The 19,858-nt window shown below is 49.9% G+C and overlaps 1 protein-coding gene across 1 annotated transcript in view; it reads right to left on the bottom strand.

Moving 5' to 3' along the window:
- The window catches only part of LOC115125485 (uncharacterized), a gene marked incomplete at its 5' end in the record, with an annotated part of 97,064 nt that overhangs the window by 25,459 nt on the left and 51,747 nt on the right, over nt 1-19,858 (bottom strand). Inside the window, one exon of the mRNA XM_065008445.1 lies at nt 17,019-17,104. Within this exon, the coding sequence (XP_064864517.1) occupies nt 17,019-17,104 (86 nt within the window). The remainder of the gene's footprint in view (nt 1-17,018; nt 17,105-19,858) is intronic.

Genomic DNA, 19,858 nt, shown 5'->3' with positions numbered 1-19,858 from the left:
CTCCACAACCTCCTCCACTGTCTCCACAACCTCCTCCACGTTCTCCACAACCTCCTCCACAACCTCCTCCACGTTCTCCACAACCTCCTCCACGTTCTCCACAACTTCCTCCACAACCTCCTCCACGGGTCTCCACAACCACCTCCACTGGTCTCCACTCGTCCACAACCTCCTCCACTGTCTCCACAACCTCCTCCACTGTCTCCACAACCTCCTCCACTGTCTCCACAACCTCCTCCACCGTCTCCACAACCTCCTCCACCGTCTCCACAACCTCCTCCACCGTCTCCACAATCTCCTCCACCGTCTTCACAATCTCCTCCACCGTCTTCACAATCTCCTCCACCGTCTCCACAACCTCCTCCACTGTCTCCACAACCTCCTCCACTGTCTCCACAACCTCCTCCACTGTCTCCACAACCTCCTCCACTGTCTCCACAACCTCCTCCACTGTCTCCACAACCTCCTCCACTGTCTCCACAACCTCCTCCACTGTCTCCACAACCTCCTCCACTGTCTCCACAGCCTCCTCCACTGTCTCCACAACCTCCTCCACTGTCTCCACAACCTCCTCCACTGTCTCCACAACCTCCTCCACTGTCTCCACAGCCTCCTCCACTGTCTCCACAACCTCCTCCACTGTCTCCACAACCACCTCCACTGTCTCCACTCGTCCACAACCTCCTCCACTGTCTCCACAACCTCCTCCACTGTCTCCACAACCTCCTCCACTGTCTCCACAACCTCCTCCACTGTCTCCACAACCTCCTCCACTGTCTCCACAGCCTCCTCCACTGTCTCCACAACCTCCTCCACTGTCTCCACAACCTCCTCCACTGTCTCCACAACCTCCTCCACTGTCTCCACAACCTCCTCCACTGTCTCCACAACCTCCTCCACTGTCTCCACAACCTCCTCCACTGTCTCCACAGCCTCCTCCACTGTCTCCACAACCTCCTCCACTGTCTCCACAACCACCTCCACTGTCTCCACAACCACCTCCACTGTCTCCACTCGTCCACAACCTCCTCCACTGTCTCCACAACCTCCTCCACTGTCTCCACAACCTCCTCCACCGTCTCCACAACCTCCTCCACTGTCTTCACAATCTCCTCCACTGTCTTCACAATCTCCTCCACTGTCTCCACAACCTCCTCCACTGTCTCCACAACCTCCTCCACTGTCTCCACAACCTCCTCCACTGTCTCCACAACCTCCTCCACTGTCTCCACAGCCTCCTCCACTGTCTCCACAGCCTCCTCCACTGTCTCCACAGCCTCCTCCACTGTCTCCACAGCCTCCTCCACTGTCTCCACAACCTCCTCCACTGTCTCCACAACCTCCTCCACTGTCTCCACAACCTCCTCCACTGTCTCCACAACCTCCTCCACTGTCTCCACAACCTCCTCCACTGTCTCCACACGCCTCAGACTCCAACACACCTCTGGATCCACTAAGAAACATACAGGGCCTGTTTGTTTGTTTTACCTCACCACATCTTCCAAGTTACAAAGATAACAAACATGCATAGACCAATACCTGTACAGGTATATAGAGACAGATAGCTCCTCCTCCTTCTCTCAATATCATTTGTCCCCAGGCCAAACAACTCATTTCCAAAGATCAAGATCCTAAATCTCCTGGTGTTATGTTTCTGTAGGTTTCTTCCCTCCCACATACTTTACTGTAGCTAGGTCACAAGGAGTAACTCACTGTATACCAACCAACACAGTTTAGGGTTGGCAGGCAGGCAGGTAGGGACTATGAAACTGGTTGGGTGGGGGTTGGCAGGCAGGCAGGTAGGGACTATGAAACAGTTTATTTGGGGGTTGGCAGGTAGGTAGGGACTATGAAACTGGTTGGGTGGGGTTTGGCAGGCAGGGCAGGTAGGGACTATGAAACTGGTTGGGTGGGGGTTGGCAGGCAGGTAGGTAGGGACTATGAAACTGGTTGGGTGGGGGTTGGCAGGCAGGTAGGTAGGGACTATGAAACTGGTTGGGTGGGGGTTGGCAGGCAGGGCAGGTAGGGACTATGAAACTGGTTGGGTGGGGGTTGGCAGGCAGGGACTATGAAACTGGTTGGGTGGGGGTTGGCAGGGACAGGGTTGGGTGGGGGTTGGCAGGCAGGTAGGGACTATGAAACTGGTTGGGTGGGGGTTGGCAGGCAGGTAGGTAGGGACTATGAAACTGGTTGGGTGGGGGTTGGCAGGCAGGTAGGTAGGGACTATGAAACTGGTTGGGTGGGGGTTGGCAGGCAGGTAGGTAGGGACTATGAAACTGGTTGGGTGGGGGTTGGCAGGCAGGGCAGGTAGGGACTATGAAACTGGTTGGGTGGGGGTTGGCAGGCAGGGACTATGAAACTGGTTGGGTGGGGGTTGGCAGGCAGGGCAGGTAGGGACTATGAAACTGGTTGGGTGGGGGTTGGCACGCAGGTAGGTAGGGATTATGAAACTGGTTGGGTGGGGGTTGGCAGGCAGGCAGTTAGGGACTATGAAACTGGTTGGGTGGGGGTTGGCAGGCAGGCAGGTAGGGACTATGAAACAGTTTGTTTGGGGGTTGGCAGGCAGGCAGGTAGGGACTATGAAACAGTTTGGGTGGGGGTTGGCAGGCAGGTAGGTAGGGACTATGAAACTGGTTGGGTGGGGGTTGGCAGGCAGGGCAGGTAGGGACTATGAAACTGGTTGGGTGGGGGTTGGCAGGCAGGGCAGGTAGGGACTATGAAACTGGTTGGGTGGGGGTTGGCAGGCAGGCAGGTAGGGACCACGAAACAGTTTGCAGGTACCCTTCCACATACTTTACTGGTAGAACCTTCTAGATTTCTACCTGCTGGAAAACCTTATTTACACCAGCGTGTCACATGTACACCTAGAGGCTAAACAACTCTAGATCACCTTTACTCCACACAAAGAGAAGCATTACAAAGCTCTCTCTCACCCTCCATTTGGCAAATTTGACCATAACTCAACCCTTCTGATTCCTGTTGACAAAAACTCAAAACAGGAAGTACCAGTGACCCTCTCAATACAGAAGTGTCCGATGAAGAGGATGCTAAACTACAGAAGTGTCCGATGAAGAGGATGCTAAGCTACGGGAGTGTCCGACGAAGAGGATGCTAAGATACGGGAGTGTCCGACGAAGAGGATGCTAAGCTACGGGAGTGTCCGACGAAGAGGATGCTAAGATACAGAAGTGTCCGACGAAGAGGATGCTAAGCTACGGGAGTGTCCGATGAAGAGGATGCTAAACTACAGAAGTGTCCGATGAAGAGGATGCTAAGCTACAGAAGTGTCCGACGAAGAGGATGCTAAGCTACGGGAGTGTCCGATGAAGAGGATGCTAAGCTACGGGAGTGTTCGACGAAGAGGATGCTAAGCTACGTGTTTGTTAGCACAGACTGGAACATGTTTCCGGATTCATCCGATGGCATTGAGGAGTTTGCCACATAAGTCACCACTTTCAAGCAGCGGGACACTAATCCAAGCGCTTACAAGAAATCCTGCTACGCCCTCCGACAAACCATCAAACAGGCAAAGCATCAATACAGGACCATGATCGAATCGTACTACACCGGCACTGACGCTCGTCGGATCTGGCAGGACTTGCAAACTATCAAGGATTAAAAAGGGAAACTCATCCTCAAGCTGTCCATGTGATTAAGACCTTTAAACAAGTTAACATTCACAATTACTAGACAAGATAAATTACTTCTACGCTCGCTTCGAGGCAAGCAACACTGAAGCATGCATGAGAGCATCAGTTGTTCCGGATGACTGTGTGATCGCACTCTCCATAGCCGATGTGAGTAAGACCTTTAATAAGCAGGTTAACGTTCACAAGGGCGCAGGACCAGACAGATTACCAGGACGTGTACTCAGAGCATGCGCTGACTAGCAGGCAAGGGTCTTCACTGACATTTTCAACCTCTCCCCGACCCAGTCTAATACCTACATGTTTCAAGCAGACCACCATAGTCCATGTTCCAAAGAACGCCATGGTAACCTGTCTAAATCACTATCGCCCCGTAGCACTCACATCTGTAGCCATGAAAGTGCTTTGAAAGGCTGGTCATGTCTCACGTCAACATCATCATCCCAGACCAACTCAAATTTGCATACCGCCCTAACAGATGCACAGAGGACGCAATCTCTATTGCACTCCACACAGCCTTTTCCCACCTAGACAAAAGGAACACCTATGTGAGAATGCTGTTCATTGACTACAGCTCAGCGTTCAACACCATAGTCCCCTCAAGTCTCATCACTAATCTAAGGACCCTGGGTCTGAACCCCTCCCTCTGCAACTGGATCCATGACTTCCTGACGGGCCGCCCCCAGGTGGTGAGGGTAGGCAACAACACCAGCCATCATCAGTGGTCAGGTCTATGTGTATACCTTAATGTCTTATGATGGTGACAAAACCAATTATCCCATGAAGTTGGTTCATTCAATCACATAGCTTTTGCATCAATTTGTGTTTCTTTGCCATTACCCCATTCCATCTACACACAGAGCCCGAGTCCAGTCCCCTCTCCACTCCATAGTGGAACTGACTGAACCCTACTGACCGGGACTGTCCGGAACCCTGGAGGGACTGACCAGAACCCTGGAGGGACTGTCCGGAACCCTGGAGGGACTGACCGGAACCCTGGAGGGACTGACCAGAACCCTGGAGGGACTGACCAGAACCCTGGAGGGACTGACCAGAACCCTGGAGGGACTGACCGGAACCCTGGAGGGACTGACCGGAACCCTAGCGGAACTGACCGGAACCCTTGCGGGACTGACCGGAACCCTAGCGGAACTGACCGGAACCCTGGCGGGACTGACCGGAACCCTAGTGGAACTGACCGGAACCTCTTTTTCAGACCAACTCAGCATATGACTCATGTATTATATCACACACACACAGTGGTCAGTGAGAGAGGCTTTTGTTTCCACAGAGAAATCAGATCACATGTCAAATACAAACAAAGACCTCAGGCTGAATTCCCCTTAAAAAGACCTGGGAACCATGCTGACTGAGACACACTGTGTTCTGAAAGGCCTCTCTCACAAGAGATGACGACATCTGACCTGTGGAATGTGCCAGAGAATCCCTCATCACAGCAACGACGTGACTTCAGTCATTTCGAGTTTCAAAACCATTTTCTCAGAAATGTACGCGTATAAAAACGTTCCTTTATTCAGAGAACGAAGAAGAGAACGTACAAATCAGAGGAAACGATGTAAACACTTTGTTTTGCTGTGAAGAAGTGGATTTATGTTTTACTCGTCTTGAACGTGTACCCTGTCTAATCTGTCATAAGGCCCCTATATTAAAATATATTTCCTTCAGAAGCATTGTACTGCACATTACTAAATAGGGCTCCCAAGTGGCGCAGTGGTTTAAGGCACTGGATCTCAGTGAAAGAGGCGTCACTACAGTCCCTGGTTCGAATCCAGGCTGTATCACATCCGGACGCGATTGGGTGTTCCATACGGTGGCTCACAATAGGCCCAGAGTCGTCCAGATTTGGCTGGAACCCTGGAGGGGTAAAAAACTAAACATGATTAATTTTTTAAAATTTAAAAACATTTTTTTCCCCTTTTTCTCCCCAATTTCGTGGTATCCAATTGTTGTAGTAGCTACTATCTTGTCTCATCGCTACAACTCCCGTACGGGCTCGGGAGAGACGAAGGTTGAAAGTCATGCGTCCTCCGATACACAACCCAACCAAGCCGCACTGCTTCTTAACACAGCGCCCATCCAACCCGGAAGCCAGCCGCACCAATGCACCGGAGGAAACACTGTGCACCTGGCTACCTTGGCTAGCGCACACTGCGCCCAGCCCGCCACAGGAGTCGCTGGTGCGCGATGAGACAAGGACACCCCTACCTTGGCCCTCTCTAACCTGGACGACGCTAGGCCAATTGACCTCCCGGTCGCGGCCGGTTACGACAGAGCCTGGGCGCGAACCCAGGGACTCTGATGGCACAGCTGGCGCTGCAGTACAGCGCCCTTAACCACCCGTGAGGCCCCTGATAGTCATTTCTTAGCTTAGCAGTTAACGACAAGTTTACATTTCTTCGTTAGCAGTAAGCCAGTGAAACGTTGTCACTGTAACACTAACGAGAAACGGTTTCATTCTGTTAAAGCTTTGCTCTGTTCCTCACATCTGGACGATGTTCCTACCGCTCCGTGTTGCGTAGTGTGCCTTATACGTTACCACCATTCGCATAACTATTTTATATTACCTTTATTTAACCAGGCAAGTCAGTTAAGAATACATTCTTATTTTCAATGACGGCCTAGGAACAGTGGGTTAACTGCCTGTTCAGGGGCAGAACGACAGATTTGTACCTTGTCAGCTCGGGGGTTTGAACTCGCAACCTTCCGGTTACTAGTCCAACGCTCTAACCACTAGGCTACGCTGCCGCCCCAGTGGGGGCTGAATGACAGATTTGTACCTTGTCAGCTCGGGGGTTTGAAATTGCAACCTTCCGGTTTATAGTCCAACGCTCTAACCACTAGGCTACCCTGCCGCCCCAATTCATGTTTAATGTTATTTAACGCTCATTTCGAGTGTACATGGAAGTGGTCATGTCTGTTTTGGACAGAATATTTGTAACGTAGTAATTGTGAGGAAGCCTGTTACATTTGTATAAGCCATCAGACCAGAGAACCTTGTTTCCCAGAATCCTTGAGGTGCCTTTTGGCAAACTCCAAGCTGGGCTGTCATGTGCCTTTTACTGAGGAATGGCTTCTGTCTGGCCACTCTACCATAGAGGCCTGATTGGTGGAGTGCTGCAGAGATGGTTGTTCTTCTGGACGGTTCTCCAATCTCCACAGAGGAACTCTGGAGCTCTGTCAGAGTGACCATCGGGTTCTTGGTCACCTCCCTGACCAAGGCCCTTCTTCCCTGATTGCTCAGTTTGGCCGGGCGGACAGCTCTAGGAAGAGTCTTGGTGGTTCCAAACCTCTTCCATTTAAGAATGATGGAGGTCACTGTGTTCTTGGGGACCTTTAATGCTGCAGAAATGTTTTGGTACCCTTCCCCAGATCTTTGCCTCGGCACAATCCTGTTTTGGAGCTCTACGGATAATTCCTTCGACCTCATGGCTTGGTTTTTGCTCTGACATGCTGTCAACTGTGTGACCTTATATAGACGGGTGTGTTCCTTTCCAAATCATGTTCAATCAATTGAATGTACCACAGGTGGACTCCAATCAAGTTGTAGAAACACCTCAAGGATGATCAACGGAAACAGGATTCAGCTGAGCTCAATTCCGAGTGTCAAAGGGTCTGAATACTTAAGGTATCGGTTTTTATTATTAATACATCTCCAAACATTTCTAAAAACCTGTTTTTGATATATCATTATAGTTTAATGAGGATTTAAAACATGTTGTTTTAAAAAAAAAAATTTTAGAATAAGGCTGTAAAGTAACAAAATGTGGAAAAAGTGAAGGGGTCTGAATACTTTCCGAATGAACTCTATGTGCTCACTGCCCACAAAATGAGGTGGAAACTGAGCTGCACTTCCTAACCTCCTGTCAAATGTACGACCATATTAGAGACACATATTTTTCCTCCGATTACACAGATCCACAAAGAATTTGAAAACAAATCCAAATCTTGATAAATAAATACCACAATGTGACATCACAGCAGCAATATTTGTGACCTGTTGGCACATGAAAATGGAAACCAATGAAGAACAAACATTGTAAATACAACCCATATTTATGTTTGTTTATTTTACTTTCATACTTCAACTACTTGCACATTTTATCATTTTTTAAACGTCTCTGAAACGTCTCTGTTCCCTTTGAAACATTTATGAAAAGTATGTTTAATGTTAAATTGTTTATTTCACTTTTGCTTATTATCTATTTCACTTACTTTGGCAATGTGGACATATTTTTCCCATGCTAATAAAGCCTGTTAAACAGAATTTAATTGGAATTGAGAGAGCTCCACCACAAGAGTCCCCTCCACTCCTCTCCAGTCTGCCTGTCTGAACCAGATCCTGAGGAGGGGAACGAGAGAAGTGCATCCTCTCCCTCTCTATCCCCATCACTCACACTCCATCCCTCTCTCTCCATCTCTCTGTCTCCCTCTCCCTCTCTGTCTCCCTCCCCCTCTCTCTCCTTCTTCCTCCCTCCCTTCCCCCCTCGCTCACGTTCCATCTCTCCCTCCCTGTCTCCGTCTCCCTCCCTCCCTCCGTCCGTCCGTCTCCCTCCCTCCCTGTCTCCCTCCCTGTCTCCCTCCCTGTCTCCCTCCCTGTCTCCGTCTCCCTCCCTGTCTCCCTCCCTGTCTCCGTCTCCCTCCCTGTCTCCCTCCCTGTCTCCCTCTCCCTCCCTGTCTCCCTCTCCCTCCCAGTCTCCCTCTCCCTCCCTGTCTCCCTCCCTCCCTGTCTCCCTCTCCCTGTCTCCCTCTCCCTCCCTGTCTCCCTCTCCCTCCCTGTCTCCCTCTCTGTCTCCTCTCTGTCTCCCTCTCCCTCTCTGTCTCCCTCTCCCTCTCTGTCTCCCTCTCCCTCTCTGTCTCCCTCTCCCTCTCCGTCTCCCTCTCCGTCTCCCTCTCCGTCTCCCTCTCCGTCTCCCTCTCCGTCTCCCTCTCCGTCTCCCTCTCCCTCTCCGTCTCCCTCTCCGTCTCCCTCTCCCTCCCTGTCTCCCTCTCCCTCCCTGTCTCCCTCTCCCTCCCTGTCTCCCTCTCCCTCCCTGTCTCCCTCTCCCCCCTGTCTCCCCTCCCCTGTCTCCCTCCCTGTCTCCCTCCCTGTCTCCTCCCTGTCTCCCTCCCCTCCCTGTCTCCCTCCCTCCCTGTCTCCCTCCCTGTCTCCCTCCCTGTCTCCCTCCCTGTCTCCGTCTCCCTCCCTGTCTCCCTCCCTGTCTCCCAGTCTCCCTCTCCCTCTCCCTGTCTCCCTCCCCTCCCTGTCTCCCTCCCTGTCTCCCTCCCTCCCTGTCTCCCTCTCCTCCCTGTCTCCCTCTCCCTCCCTGTCTCCCTCCCTGTCTCCCTCTCCCTCCCTGTCTCCCTCCGTCTCCCTCTCCCTCCGTCTCCCTCTCCCTCCGTCTCCCTCCGTCTCCCTCTCCCTCCGTCTCCCTCTCCCTCCGTCTCCCTCCGTCTCCCTCTCCCTCCGTCTCCCTCCGTCTCCCTCTCCCTCTCTTTCAGCTGGAAAAGGTTGGGGCCTTAAACAATCTGAACTCTTCACTGACGTCAACTGAAAATATTACAAGAGTGTTGACTGGGAGACTCACAGAGTAGTGGGAGAGACTGGGAGACTCACAGAGTAGTGGGAGAGACTGGGAGACTCACAGAGTAGTGGGAGAGACTGGGAGACTCACAGAGTAGTGGGAGAGACTGGGAGACTCACAGAGTAGGGGAGAGACTGGGAGACTCACAGACTGGGAGACTCACAGAGTAGTGGGAGAGACTGGGAGACTCACAGAGTAGTGGGAGAGACTGGGAGACTCACAGAGTAGTGGGAGAGACTGGGAGACTCACAGAGTAGTGGGAGAGACTGGGAGACTCACAGAGTAGTGGGAGAGACTGGGAGACTCACAGAGTAGTGGAGACTGGGAGACTCACAGAGTAGTGGGAGACTGGGAGACTCACAGAGTAGTGGGAGAGACTGGGAGACTCACAGAGTAGTGGGAGACTGGGAGACTCACAGGGGGGAGAGACTGGGAGACTCACAGAGTAGTGGGAGAGACTGGGAGACTCACAGAGTAGTGGGAGAGACTGGGAGACTCACAGAGTAGGGGGAGAGACTGGGAGACTCAGAGTAGGGGGAGAGACTGGGAGACTCACAGAGTAGTGGGAGAGACTGGGAGACTCACAGAGTAGTGGGAGAGACTGGGAGACTCACAGAGTAGTGGGAGAGACTGGGAGACTCACAGAGTAGGGGAGAGACTGGGAGACTCACAGAGTAGTGGGAGAGACTGGGAGACTGTGAGTAAAGAGAAACAATAGCAAAAGCCGTGATAGAATAACAGAGGGAGAGACACCCCGATCATGGGGTAGACAGATGGAACACAGAGTCCAAATGGCACTTTATTCCATTTTGTAGTGCACTGTATCACCATAGGGAACCGGTCTAAAGTAGTGCGCTATGTAGGGAATAGAGTGCCATTTGGGAGGTAGACATAGAGAGAGACATCCTCCATGGTCCTCTGATGTCTGCGCCAAGGTGAGAATGAGGCTCCTCGTTGATTTCCCACAGTCCTCTCTGGGGAGGGCAGAGCGGGTTCAAATGAGAACTAGTTTCTGGAAGACTCTACGTCTGTCATGACTGGACACAAAATAACTAAAGAGAAAGGTCATATGACGTGGGCGAGAGTGTGTGTGTCACACAGCGTGGGCTCTGAACGGTGGGGCTACGGTCGACTACGGCTGTTCCTACACTGACTACGGCTGTTCCTACACTGACTACGGCTGTTCCTACACTGACTACGGCTGTTCCTACACTGACTACGGCTGTTCCTACACTGACTACGGCTGTTTCTACACTGACTACGGCTGTTCCTACACTGACTACAGCAGCTGTTCCTACACTGACTACAGCAGCTGTTCCTACACTGACTACGGCTGTTCCTCCACTGACTACGGCTGTTCCTCCACTGACTACGGCTGTTCCTACACTGACTACGGCTGTTCCTACACTGACTACGGCTGTTCCTCCACTGACTACGGCTGTTCCTCCACTGACTACAGCAGCTGTTCCTACACTGACTACGGCTGTTCCTCCACTGACTACAGCTGTTCCTACACTGACTACAGCAGCTGTTCCTACACTGACTACGGCTGTTCCTACACTGACTACAGCAGCTGTTCCTACACTGACTACAGCAGCTGTTCCTACACTGACTACAGCAGCTGTTCCTACACTGACTACAGCGGCTGTTCCTACACTGACTACAGCGGCTGTTCCTACACTGACTACGGCTGTTCCTACACTGACTACGGCTGTTCCTACACTGACTACAGCATCAGTTCCTACACTGACTACGGCTGTTCCTACACTGACTACGGCTGTTCCTACACTGACTACGGCTGTTCCTACACTGACTACGGCTGTTCCTACACCGACTACGGCTGTTCCTACACCGACTACGGCTGTTCCTACACCGACTACGGCTGTTCCTACACTGACTACGGCTGTTCCTACACTGACTACAGCAGCTGTTCCTACACTGACTACAGCAGCTGTTCCTACACTGACTACGGCTGTTCCTACACTGACTACGGCTGTTCCTACACTGACTACAGCAGCTGTTCCTACACTGACTACAGCAGCTGTTCCTACACTGACTACGGCTGTTCCTACGCTGACTACGGCTGTTCCTACGCTGACTACGGCTGTTCCTACACTGACTACGGCTGTTCCTATACTGACTACAGCTGTTCCTATACTGACTACAGCAGCTGTTCCTATACTGACTACAGCTGTTCCTATACTGACTACAGCAGCTGTTCCTACACTGACTACGGCTGTTCCTATGCTGACTACAGCTGTTCCTATACTGACTACAGCAGCTGTTCCTACACTGACTACGGCTGTTCCTATACTGACTACAGCAGCAGTTCCTAAACTGACTACAGCAGCTGTTCCTAAACTGACTACAGCAGCTGTTCCTACACTGACTACGGCTGTTCCTACACTGACTACAGCTGTTCCTATACTGACTACAGCAGCTGTTCCTACACTGACTACGGCTGTTCCTATACTGACTACAGCTGTTCCTATACTGACTACAGCAGCAGTTCCTAAACTGACTACAGCAGCTGTTCCTACACTGACTACGGCTGTTCCTACACTGACTACAGCTGTTCCTATACTGACTACAGCAGCTGTTCCTACACTGACTACGGCTGTTCCTAAACTGACTACAGCAGCTGTTCCTAAACTGACTACAGCAGCTGTTCCTAAACTGACTACAGCTGTTCCTATACTGACTACAGCAGCTGTTCCTACACTGACTACGGCTGTTCCTAAACTGACTACAGCAGCTGTTCCTAAACTGACTACAGCAGCTGTTCCTAAACTGACTACAGCAGCTGTTCCTAAACTGACTACAGCAGCTGTTCCTAAACTGACTATAGCTGTTCCTAAACTGACTACAGCTTTCCCCAAACTTCTGAATGTGAATCAAATCAATGAAGGCACATGACTTCTGACTAGGAAACTACCATGGGAATCTCCCTCAGACCAGACAACAAAGTGTTGAGTTTGTGTTGGTGTGAGAGAAAATATATGTGTTGAAAGGAATGGTAGTCTCTCACATTACCAACTATAGTCAGATACATATTCAGAGCCTAGCCTAGGCCTACACATTCTTAGAAGGCACTACACATTCTTAGAAGGTACAACACATTCTTCTTAGAAGGCACTACACATTCTTAGAAGGTACAACACGTTCCTCTTAGAAGGCACTACACATTCTTAGAAGGCACTATACATTCTTAGAAGGCACTACACATTTTTAGAAGGCACTACACGTTCTTAGAAGGCACTACACGTTCTTAGAAGGCACTACACGTTCTTAGAAGGCACTACACGTTCTTAGAAGGCACAACACGTTCTTAGAAGGCACTACACATTCTTAGAAGGCACTACACGTTCTTAGAAGGTACTACACGTTCGTAGAAGGCACTACACGTTCGTAGAAGGCACTACACATTCTTAGAAGGCACTACACGTTCTTAGAAGGCACTACACATTCTTAGAAGGTACTACAGGTTCATAGAAGGTACTACAGGTTCGTAGAAGGCACTACACGTTCGTAGAAGGCACTACAAGTTCTTAGAAGGCACTACACAATCTTAGAAGGCACTACACAATCTTAGAAGGCACTACACAATCTTAGAAGGCACTACACAATCTTAGAAGGCACTACACGTTCATAGAAGGCACTACACGTTCATAGAAGGCACTACACGTTCTTAGAAGGCACTACACGTTCTTAGAAGGCACTACACAATCTTAGAAGGCACTACACAATCTTAGAAGGCACTACACAATCTTAGAAGGCACTACACGTTCTTAGAAGGCACTACACGTTCTTAGAAGGCACTACACATTCTTAGAAGGCACTACACGTTCTTAGAAGGCACTACACATTCTTAGAAGGCACTACACATTCTTAGAAGGTACTACACATTCTTAGAAGGCACTACACAATCTTAGAAGGCACTACACATTCATAGAAGGCACTACACATTCATAGAAGGCACTACACATTCTTAGAAGGTACTACACGTTACTTAGAAGGTACTACACGTTACTTAGAAGGTACTGCCTATTATTCACCCTGCATTGACTGTACATCACCCTGCAATGACTGTACTAGCCTATAGATCACCCTGCACTGACTGTACTAGCCTATAGATCACCCTGCAATGACTGTACTAGCCTACACATCACCCTGCAATGACTGTACTAGCCTATAGATCACCCTGCAATGACTGTACTAGCCTACACATCACCCTGCACTGACTGTACTAGCCTACACATCACCCTGCACTGACTGTACTAGCCTACACATCACCCTGCACTGACTGTACTAGCCTACACATCACCCTGCAATGACTGTACTAGCCTATAGATCACCCTGCACTGACTGTACATCACCCTGCACTGACTGTACTAGCCTACACATCACCCTGCACTGACTGTACTAGCCTACACATCACCCTGAACTGACTGTACTAGCCTACACATCACCCTGAACTGACTGTACTAGCCTACACATCACCCTGCACTGACTGTACTAGCCTACACATCACCCTGCACTGACTGTACTAGCCTACACATCACCCTGCACTGACTGTACTAGCCTACACATCACACTGCACTGACTGTACTAGCCTACACATCACCCTGCACTGACTGTACTAGCCTACACATCAACCTACACTGACTGTACTAGCCTACACATCACCCTGCACTGACTGTACTAGCCTACACATCACCCTGCACTGACTGTACTAGCCTACACATCACCCTGAACTGACTGTACTAGCCTACACATCACCCTGCACTGACTGTACTAGCCTATACATCACCCTGCACTGACTGTACTAGCCTATACATCCACACTTTTCCTCTGAGATGCTTTATAAATACGGCCTGAAACAGAATGCTCCCAGGGTTTAATGTAGCCAAGCTCTTTTCAGCCCGGTCTCAGTCTCAGTGAATATCCTAGTCTGGTCCCAGGTCTGTTTCTGCTGTCTTGCCAACCCCTATGGTCATTGGGTTCAATAAGACTAGTCTGGTCCCAGGTCTGTTTCTGCTGTCTTGCCAACTCCTCTGGTCATTGGGTTCAATAAGACTAGTCTGGTCCCAGGTCTGTCCGTGCTGTCTTGCCAACCCCTCTGGTCATTGGGTTCAATAAGACTAGTCTGGTCCCAGGTCTGCACTGACTGTGACATCCTTTCAGCTGCTAAAGCCACTTTCTACCACATCAAGCATCTGCCTAACCCTAGCACTGACTGTGACTAGAAAAGAAGGTCCTACACATCAAACCTGCTCACTGCCCTACCCTGTGCTGACTGTACTAGCCCGCTACATCCCCTCCTCTCTTCTCCACTGCCTCCTCCCTTACTCACCTCGCCACAACTCATCCCTGACCGCTGACTGTAAGCCTACACATCACCCTTCTGAAAAAACCTACACTGATGTACTAACAACTACAGACCAGTATCCCTTCTTTCTTTTCTCTCCAAAACTCTTGAACGTAGCTACAGAATCCACACTTTTCCTCTGAGATGCTTTATCCTTCTAGACCTATCGGCCTGTGAACCATCAGATCCTCCTCTCCACCCTCTCCGAGTTGGGCATCTCCCACGGGTTTGGTCCCTACCTGACAGGTCGCTCCTAGCCAGGTCGTGGCGAGAACTACACCACGTGCTCTCACCACTGGTGTCCCCCAGGCTCTGTTCTCCCTGCTTCACTTGGCTCTGTCATAACCTCACATGGTCTCTCCTATCATTGCTATGCAGACGACACACAATTAATCTTCTCTTTCCCCCTTCTGATGACCAGGTGGTCTCATCTCTGCATGTCTGGCATATCCGTGTGGATCCTAGTCTGGTCCCAGGTCTGTTTCTGCTGTCTTGCCAACCCCTGGATGGTCATTGGCGGTTTCCTGTAATGCTCTAAACATCCGCAGAGTAGTCTGGAAGCGGCGCAGGTCCCCAGGCACTTGTCTGTCTGGATTACTGCAACTGCTGTCTGGGCTCCCTGCCTGTGCCATTAACCCCTCAACTCATCCAGGTCTGGTGTTCATTCCCAAGGGTTCACTGGCTTCCATAAGACTAGTCTGGTCCCAGGTCTGTCCCCTACACCCAAACAAGGGCACTGCTGTCTTGCCAAGTCCTGTTCGCTCTGGTCATTGGGTTCAATAAGAAACCCCACCTAGTCTGGTCCCAGGTCTGTAATCCCTGCTGTCTTGCCAACCCCTCTGGTCATGACTACTGTTCCACTGGAGGTCATAAGGTAATGCACTTTGTAAGTCTGGTCCCAGGTCTGTTGTTCGTGCTGTCTTGCCAACCCCTCTGGTCATTGGGTTCAATAAGACTGGTCTGGTCCCAGGTCTGTTTCTGCTGTCTTGCCAACCCCTATGGTCATTGGGTTCAATAAGACTAGTCTGGTCCCAGGTCTGTTCGTGCTGTCTTGCCAGCCCCTATGGTCATTGGGTTCAATAAGACTAGTCTGGTCCCAGGTCTGTTCGTGCTGTCTTGCCAACCCCTCTGGTCATTGGGTTCAATAAGACTGGTCTGGTCCCAGGTCTGTTTCTGCTGTCTTGCCAACCCCTCTGGTCATTGGGTTCAATAAGACTAGTCTGGTCCCAGGTCTGTTCGTGCTGTCTTGCCAACCCCTCTGGTCATTGGGTTCAATAAGACTGGTCTGGTCCCAGGTCTGTTTCTGCTGTCTTGCCAACCCCTCTGGTCATTGGGTTCAATAAGACTGGTCTGGTCCCAGGTCAGTTTCTGCTGTCTTGCCAACCCCTCTGGTCATTGGGTTCAATAAGACTAGTCTGGTCCCAGGTCTGTTTCTGCTGTCTTGCCAACCCCTCTGGTCATTGGGTTCAATAAGACTAGTCTGGTCCCAGGTCTGTTCGTGCTGTCTTGCCAACCCCTATGGTCATTGGGTTCAATAAGACTAGTCTGGTCCCAGGTCTGTTCGTGCTGTCTTGCCAACCCCTATGGTCATTGGGTTCAATAAGACTAGTCTGGTCCCAGGTCTGTTTCTGCTGTCTTGCCAACCCCTCTGGTCATTGGGTTCAATAAGACTAGTCTGGTCCCAGGTCTGTTCGTGCTGTCTTGCCAACCCCTATGGTCATTGGGTTCAATAAGACTAGTCTGGTCCCAGGTCTGTTTCTGCTGTCTTGCCAACCCCTATGGTCATTGGGTTCAATAAGACTAGTCTGGTCCCAGGTCTGTTCGTGCTGTCTTGCCAACCCCTATGGTCATTGGGTTCAATAAGACTAGTCTGGTCCCAGGTCTGTTCGTGCTGTCTTGCCAACCCCTATGGTCATTGTGACAAGATCACATAAACAGATGTCGGTCTCTCCCTGGACCCCAGATCCAGTGGTGCGTGACCCCTGTAAACTCTGGAACCCCTCACCCCACAACTCCTTGAACCCACAACCTCAGCCACTCTGTCCCAATCTTGTCCCCATCCCTGTGAGTAGGGGGCCTGGAAATAACCCTGGCAGGTCCAAGGGCCACACTACTTAAACAAAGCCGGCATATACAGACCGCATCCAAAATGGCACCCTATTCCCTATAAAGTGCCCTACTTTGACCAGGGTCCATAGGGAAGAGGATGCCATTTGGGACACATACAGTGGGACCCTGGCGCACAATTTGGCAGCGCATCCAGGGGCTAATCTAAGTAAACAACTTCCAGCACATACAGTGGGAAGTGGGAGCAGTATTTGGCACCGAAGCCCTATAATAACAGACAGACAGCCCCGTGCTGGTGATGTTGCCAAGCGACTGGTAGGAAGAGGAAGTAGTGGAGTATAAACAGCCACTCACCACGGTTACGGCCGGGGTCGGGTTAGCTGAGGCATCCTCCAGTCGGCTCACACACACCACATAACGCTCAGGAAACACACGCAGCTCTGGGGAGAAAACACACACACACACATTATATACATATACACACACACATTATATATATGCACATATACACACACACACACACACACACACACACCGTACAACGCTCAGGAAACACGCAGCTCTGGGGTGAAAACACACACAATATGATAGTGAATATAATAAAATGGAAGTCTTGGTCAGATATCCAGCAGAATCAGAGTGAGGTTAGCAAGGCCAGATATCCAGCTGAATCGAGGTGAGGTTAGCAAGGCCAGATATTCAGCTGAATCAGGGTGAGGTTAGCAAGGCCAGATATCAGATATACTGTTGACCAGAGCCCTATTCTCTATATAGAACACTACTGTTGACCAGAGCCCTATTCCCTATATAGAACACTACTGTAGACCAGGGCCCTATTCCCTATATAGTACACTACTGTAGACCAGAACCCTATCCCTATATAGAACACTACTGTAGACCAGAGCCCTATTCCCTATATAGAACACTACTGTAGACCAGAGCCCTATTCCCTATATAGAACACTACTGTAGACCAGAGCCCTATTCCCTATATAGTACACTACTGTAGACCAGAGCCCTACTCCCTATATAGTACACTACTGTAGACGAGGGCCCTATTCCCTATATAGTACACTACTGTTGACCAGGGCCCTATTCCCTATATAGTACACTACTGTAGACCAGGGCCCTATTCCCTATATAGTGCACTACTGTAGACCAGGGCCCTATTCCCTATATAGTACACTACTGTAGACCAGAGCCCTATTCCCTATATAGTACACTACTGTAGACCAGAGCCCTATTCCCTATATAGTACACTACTGTTGACCAGGGCCCTATTCCCTATATAGTACACTACTGTAGACCAGGGCCCTATTCCCTATATAGTACACTACTGTTGACCAGGGCCCTATTCCCTATATAGTACACTACTGTAGACCAGAACCCTATTCCCTATATAGTACAGTACTGTAGACCAGGGCCCTATTCCCTATATAGTACACTACTGTAGACCAGGGCCCTATTCCCTATATAGAACACTACTGTTGACCAGAGCCCTATTCCCTATATAGTACACTACTGTTGACCAGAGCCCTATTCTCTATATAGAACACTACTGTTGACCAGAGCCCTATTCCCTATATAGAACACTACTGTAGACCAGGGCCCTATTCCCTATATAGTACACTACTGTAGACCAGGGTCCTATTCCCTATATAGTACACTACTGTAGACCAGAACCCTATTCCCTATATAGTACACTACTGTAGACCAGGGCCCTATTCCCTATATAGTACACTACTGTTGACCAGGGCCCTATTCCCTATATAGTACACTACTTTAGACCAGGGCCCTATTCCCTATATAGTACACTACTGTAGACCAGGGCCCTATTCCCTATATAGTACACTACTGTAGACCAGGGCCCTATTCCCTATATAGTACACTACTGTTGACCAGAGCCCTATTCCCTATATAGTACCCTACTGTAGACCAGGGCCCTATTCCCTATATAGTACACTACTGTAGACCAGGGCCCTATTCCCTATATAGTACACTACTGTTGACCAGAGCCCTATTCCCTATATAGTACACTACTGTAGACCAGAGCCCTATTCCCTATATAGTACACTACTGTAGACCAGAGCCCTATTCCCTATATAGAACACTACTGTAGACCAGAGCCCTATTCCCTATATAGTACACTACTGTAGACCAGAGCCCTATTCCCTATATAGTACACTACTGTTGACCAGGGCCTATTCCCTATATAGTACACTACTGTTGACCAGAGCCCTATTCCCTATATAGTACACTACTGTAGACCAGAGCCCTATTCCCTATATAGTACACTACTGTAGACCAGGGCCCTATTCCCTATATAGAACACTACTGTTGACCAGAGCCCTATTCTCTATATAGAACACTACTGTTGACCAGGGCCCTACTCCCTATATAGTACACTACTGTAGACCAGGGCCCTATTCCCTATATAGTACACTACTGTAGACCAGGGCCCTATTCCCTATATAGTACACTACTGTTGACCAGGGCCCTATTCCCTATATAGTACACTACTGTTGACCAGAGCCCTATTCCCTATATAGTACACTACTGTTGACCAGGGCCCTATTCTCTATATAGTGCACTACTGTAGACCAGGGCCCTATTCCCTATATAGTACACTACTGTTGACCAGAGCCCTATTCCCTATATAGTACACTACTGTAGACCAGAACCCTATTCCCTATATAGTACACTACTGTAGACGAGGGCCCTATTCCCTATATAGTACACTACTGTTGACCAGGGCCCTATTCCCTATATAGTACACTACTGTAGACCAGGGCCCTATTCCCTATATAGTACACTACTGTAGACCAGAGCCCTATTCCCTATATAGTACACTACTGTTGACCAGGGCCCTATTCCCTATATAGTACACTACTGTAGACGAGGGCCCTATTCCCTATATAGTACACTACTGTAGACCAGGGCCCTATTCCCTATATAGTACACTACTGTAGACCAGGGCCCTATTCCCTATATAGTACACTACTGTAGACCAGGGCCCTATTCCCTATATAGTACACTACTGTAGACCAGGGCCCTATTCCCTATATAGTACACTACTGTAGACCAGGGCCCTATTCCCTATATAGTACACTACTGTAGACCAGGGCCCTATTCCCTATATAGTACACTACTGTTGACCAGGGCCCTATTCCCTATATAGTACACTACTGTAGACCA

Source organism: Oncorhynchus nerka, linkage group LG23 (assembly GCF_034236695.1).
Source record: "Oncorhynchus nerka isolate Pitt River linkage group LG23, Oner_Uvic_2.0, whole genome shotgun sequence".
In the NCBI taxonomy this organism is placed as follows: Eukaryota; Metazoa; Chordata; class Actinopteri; order Salmoniformes; family Salmonidae; genus Oncorhynchus; species Oncorhynchus nerka.
Note: the sequence above shows the minus strand (reverse complement) of the source record. Positions and strands in the feature narration are given on the sequence as shown.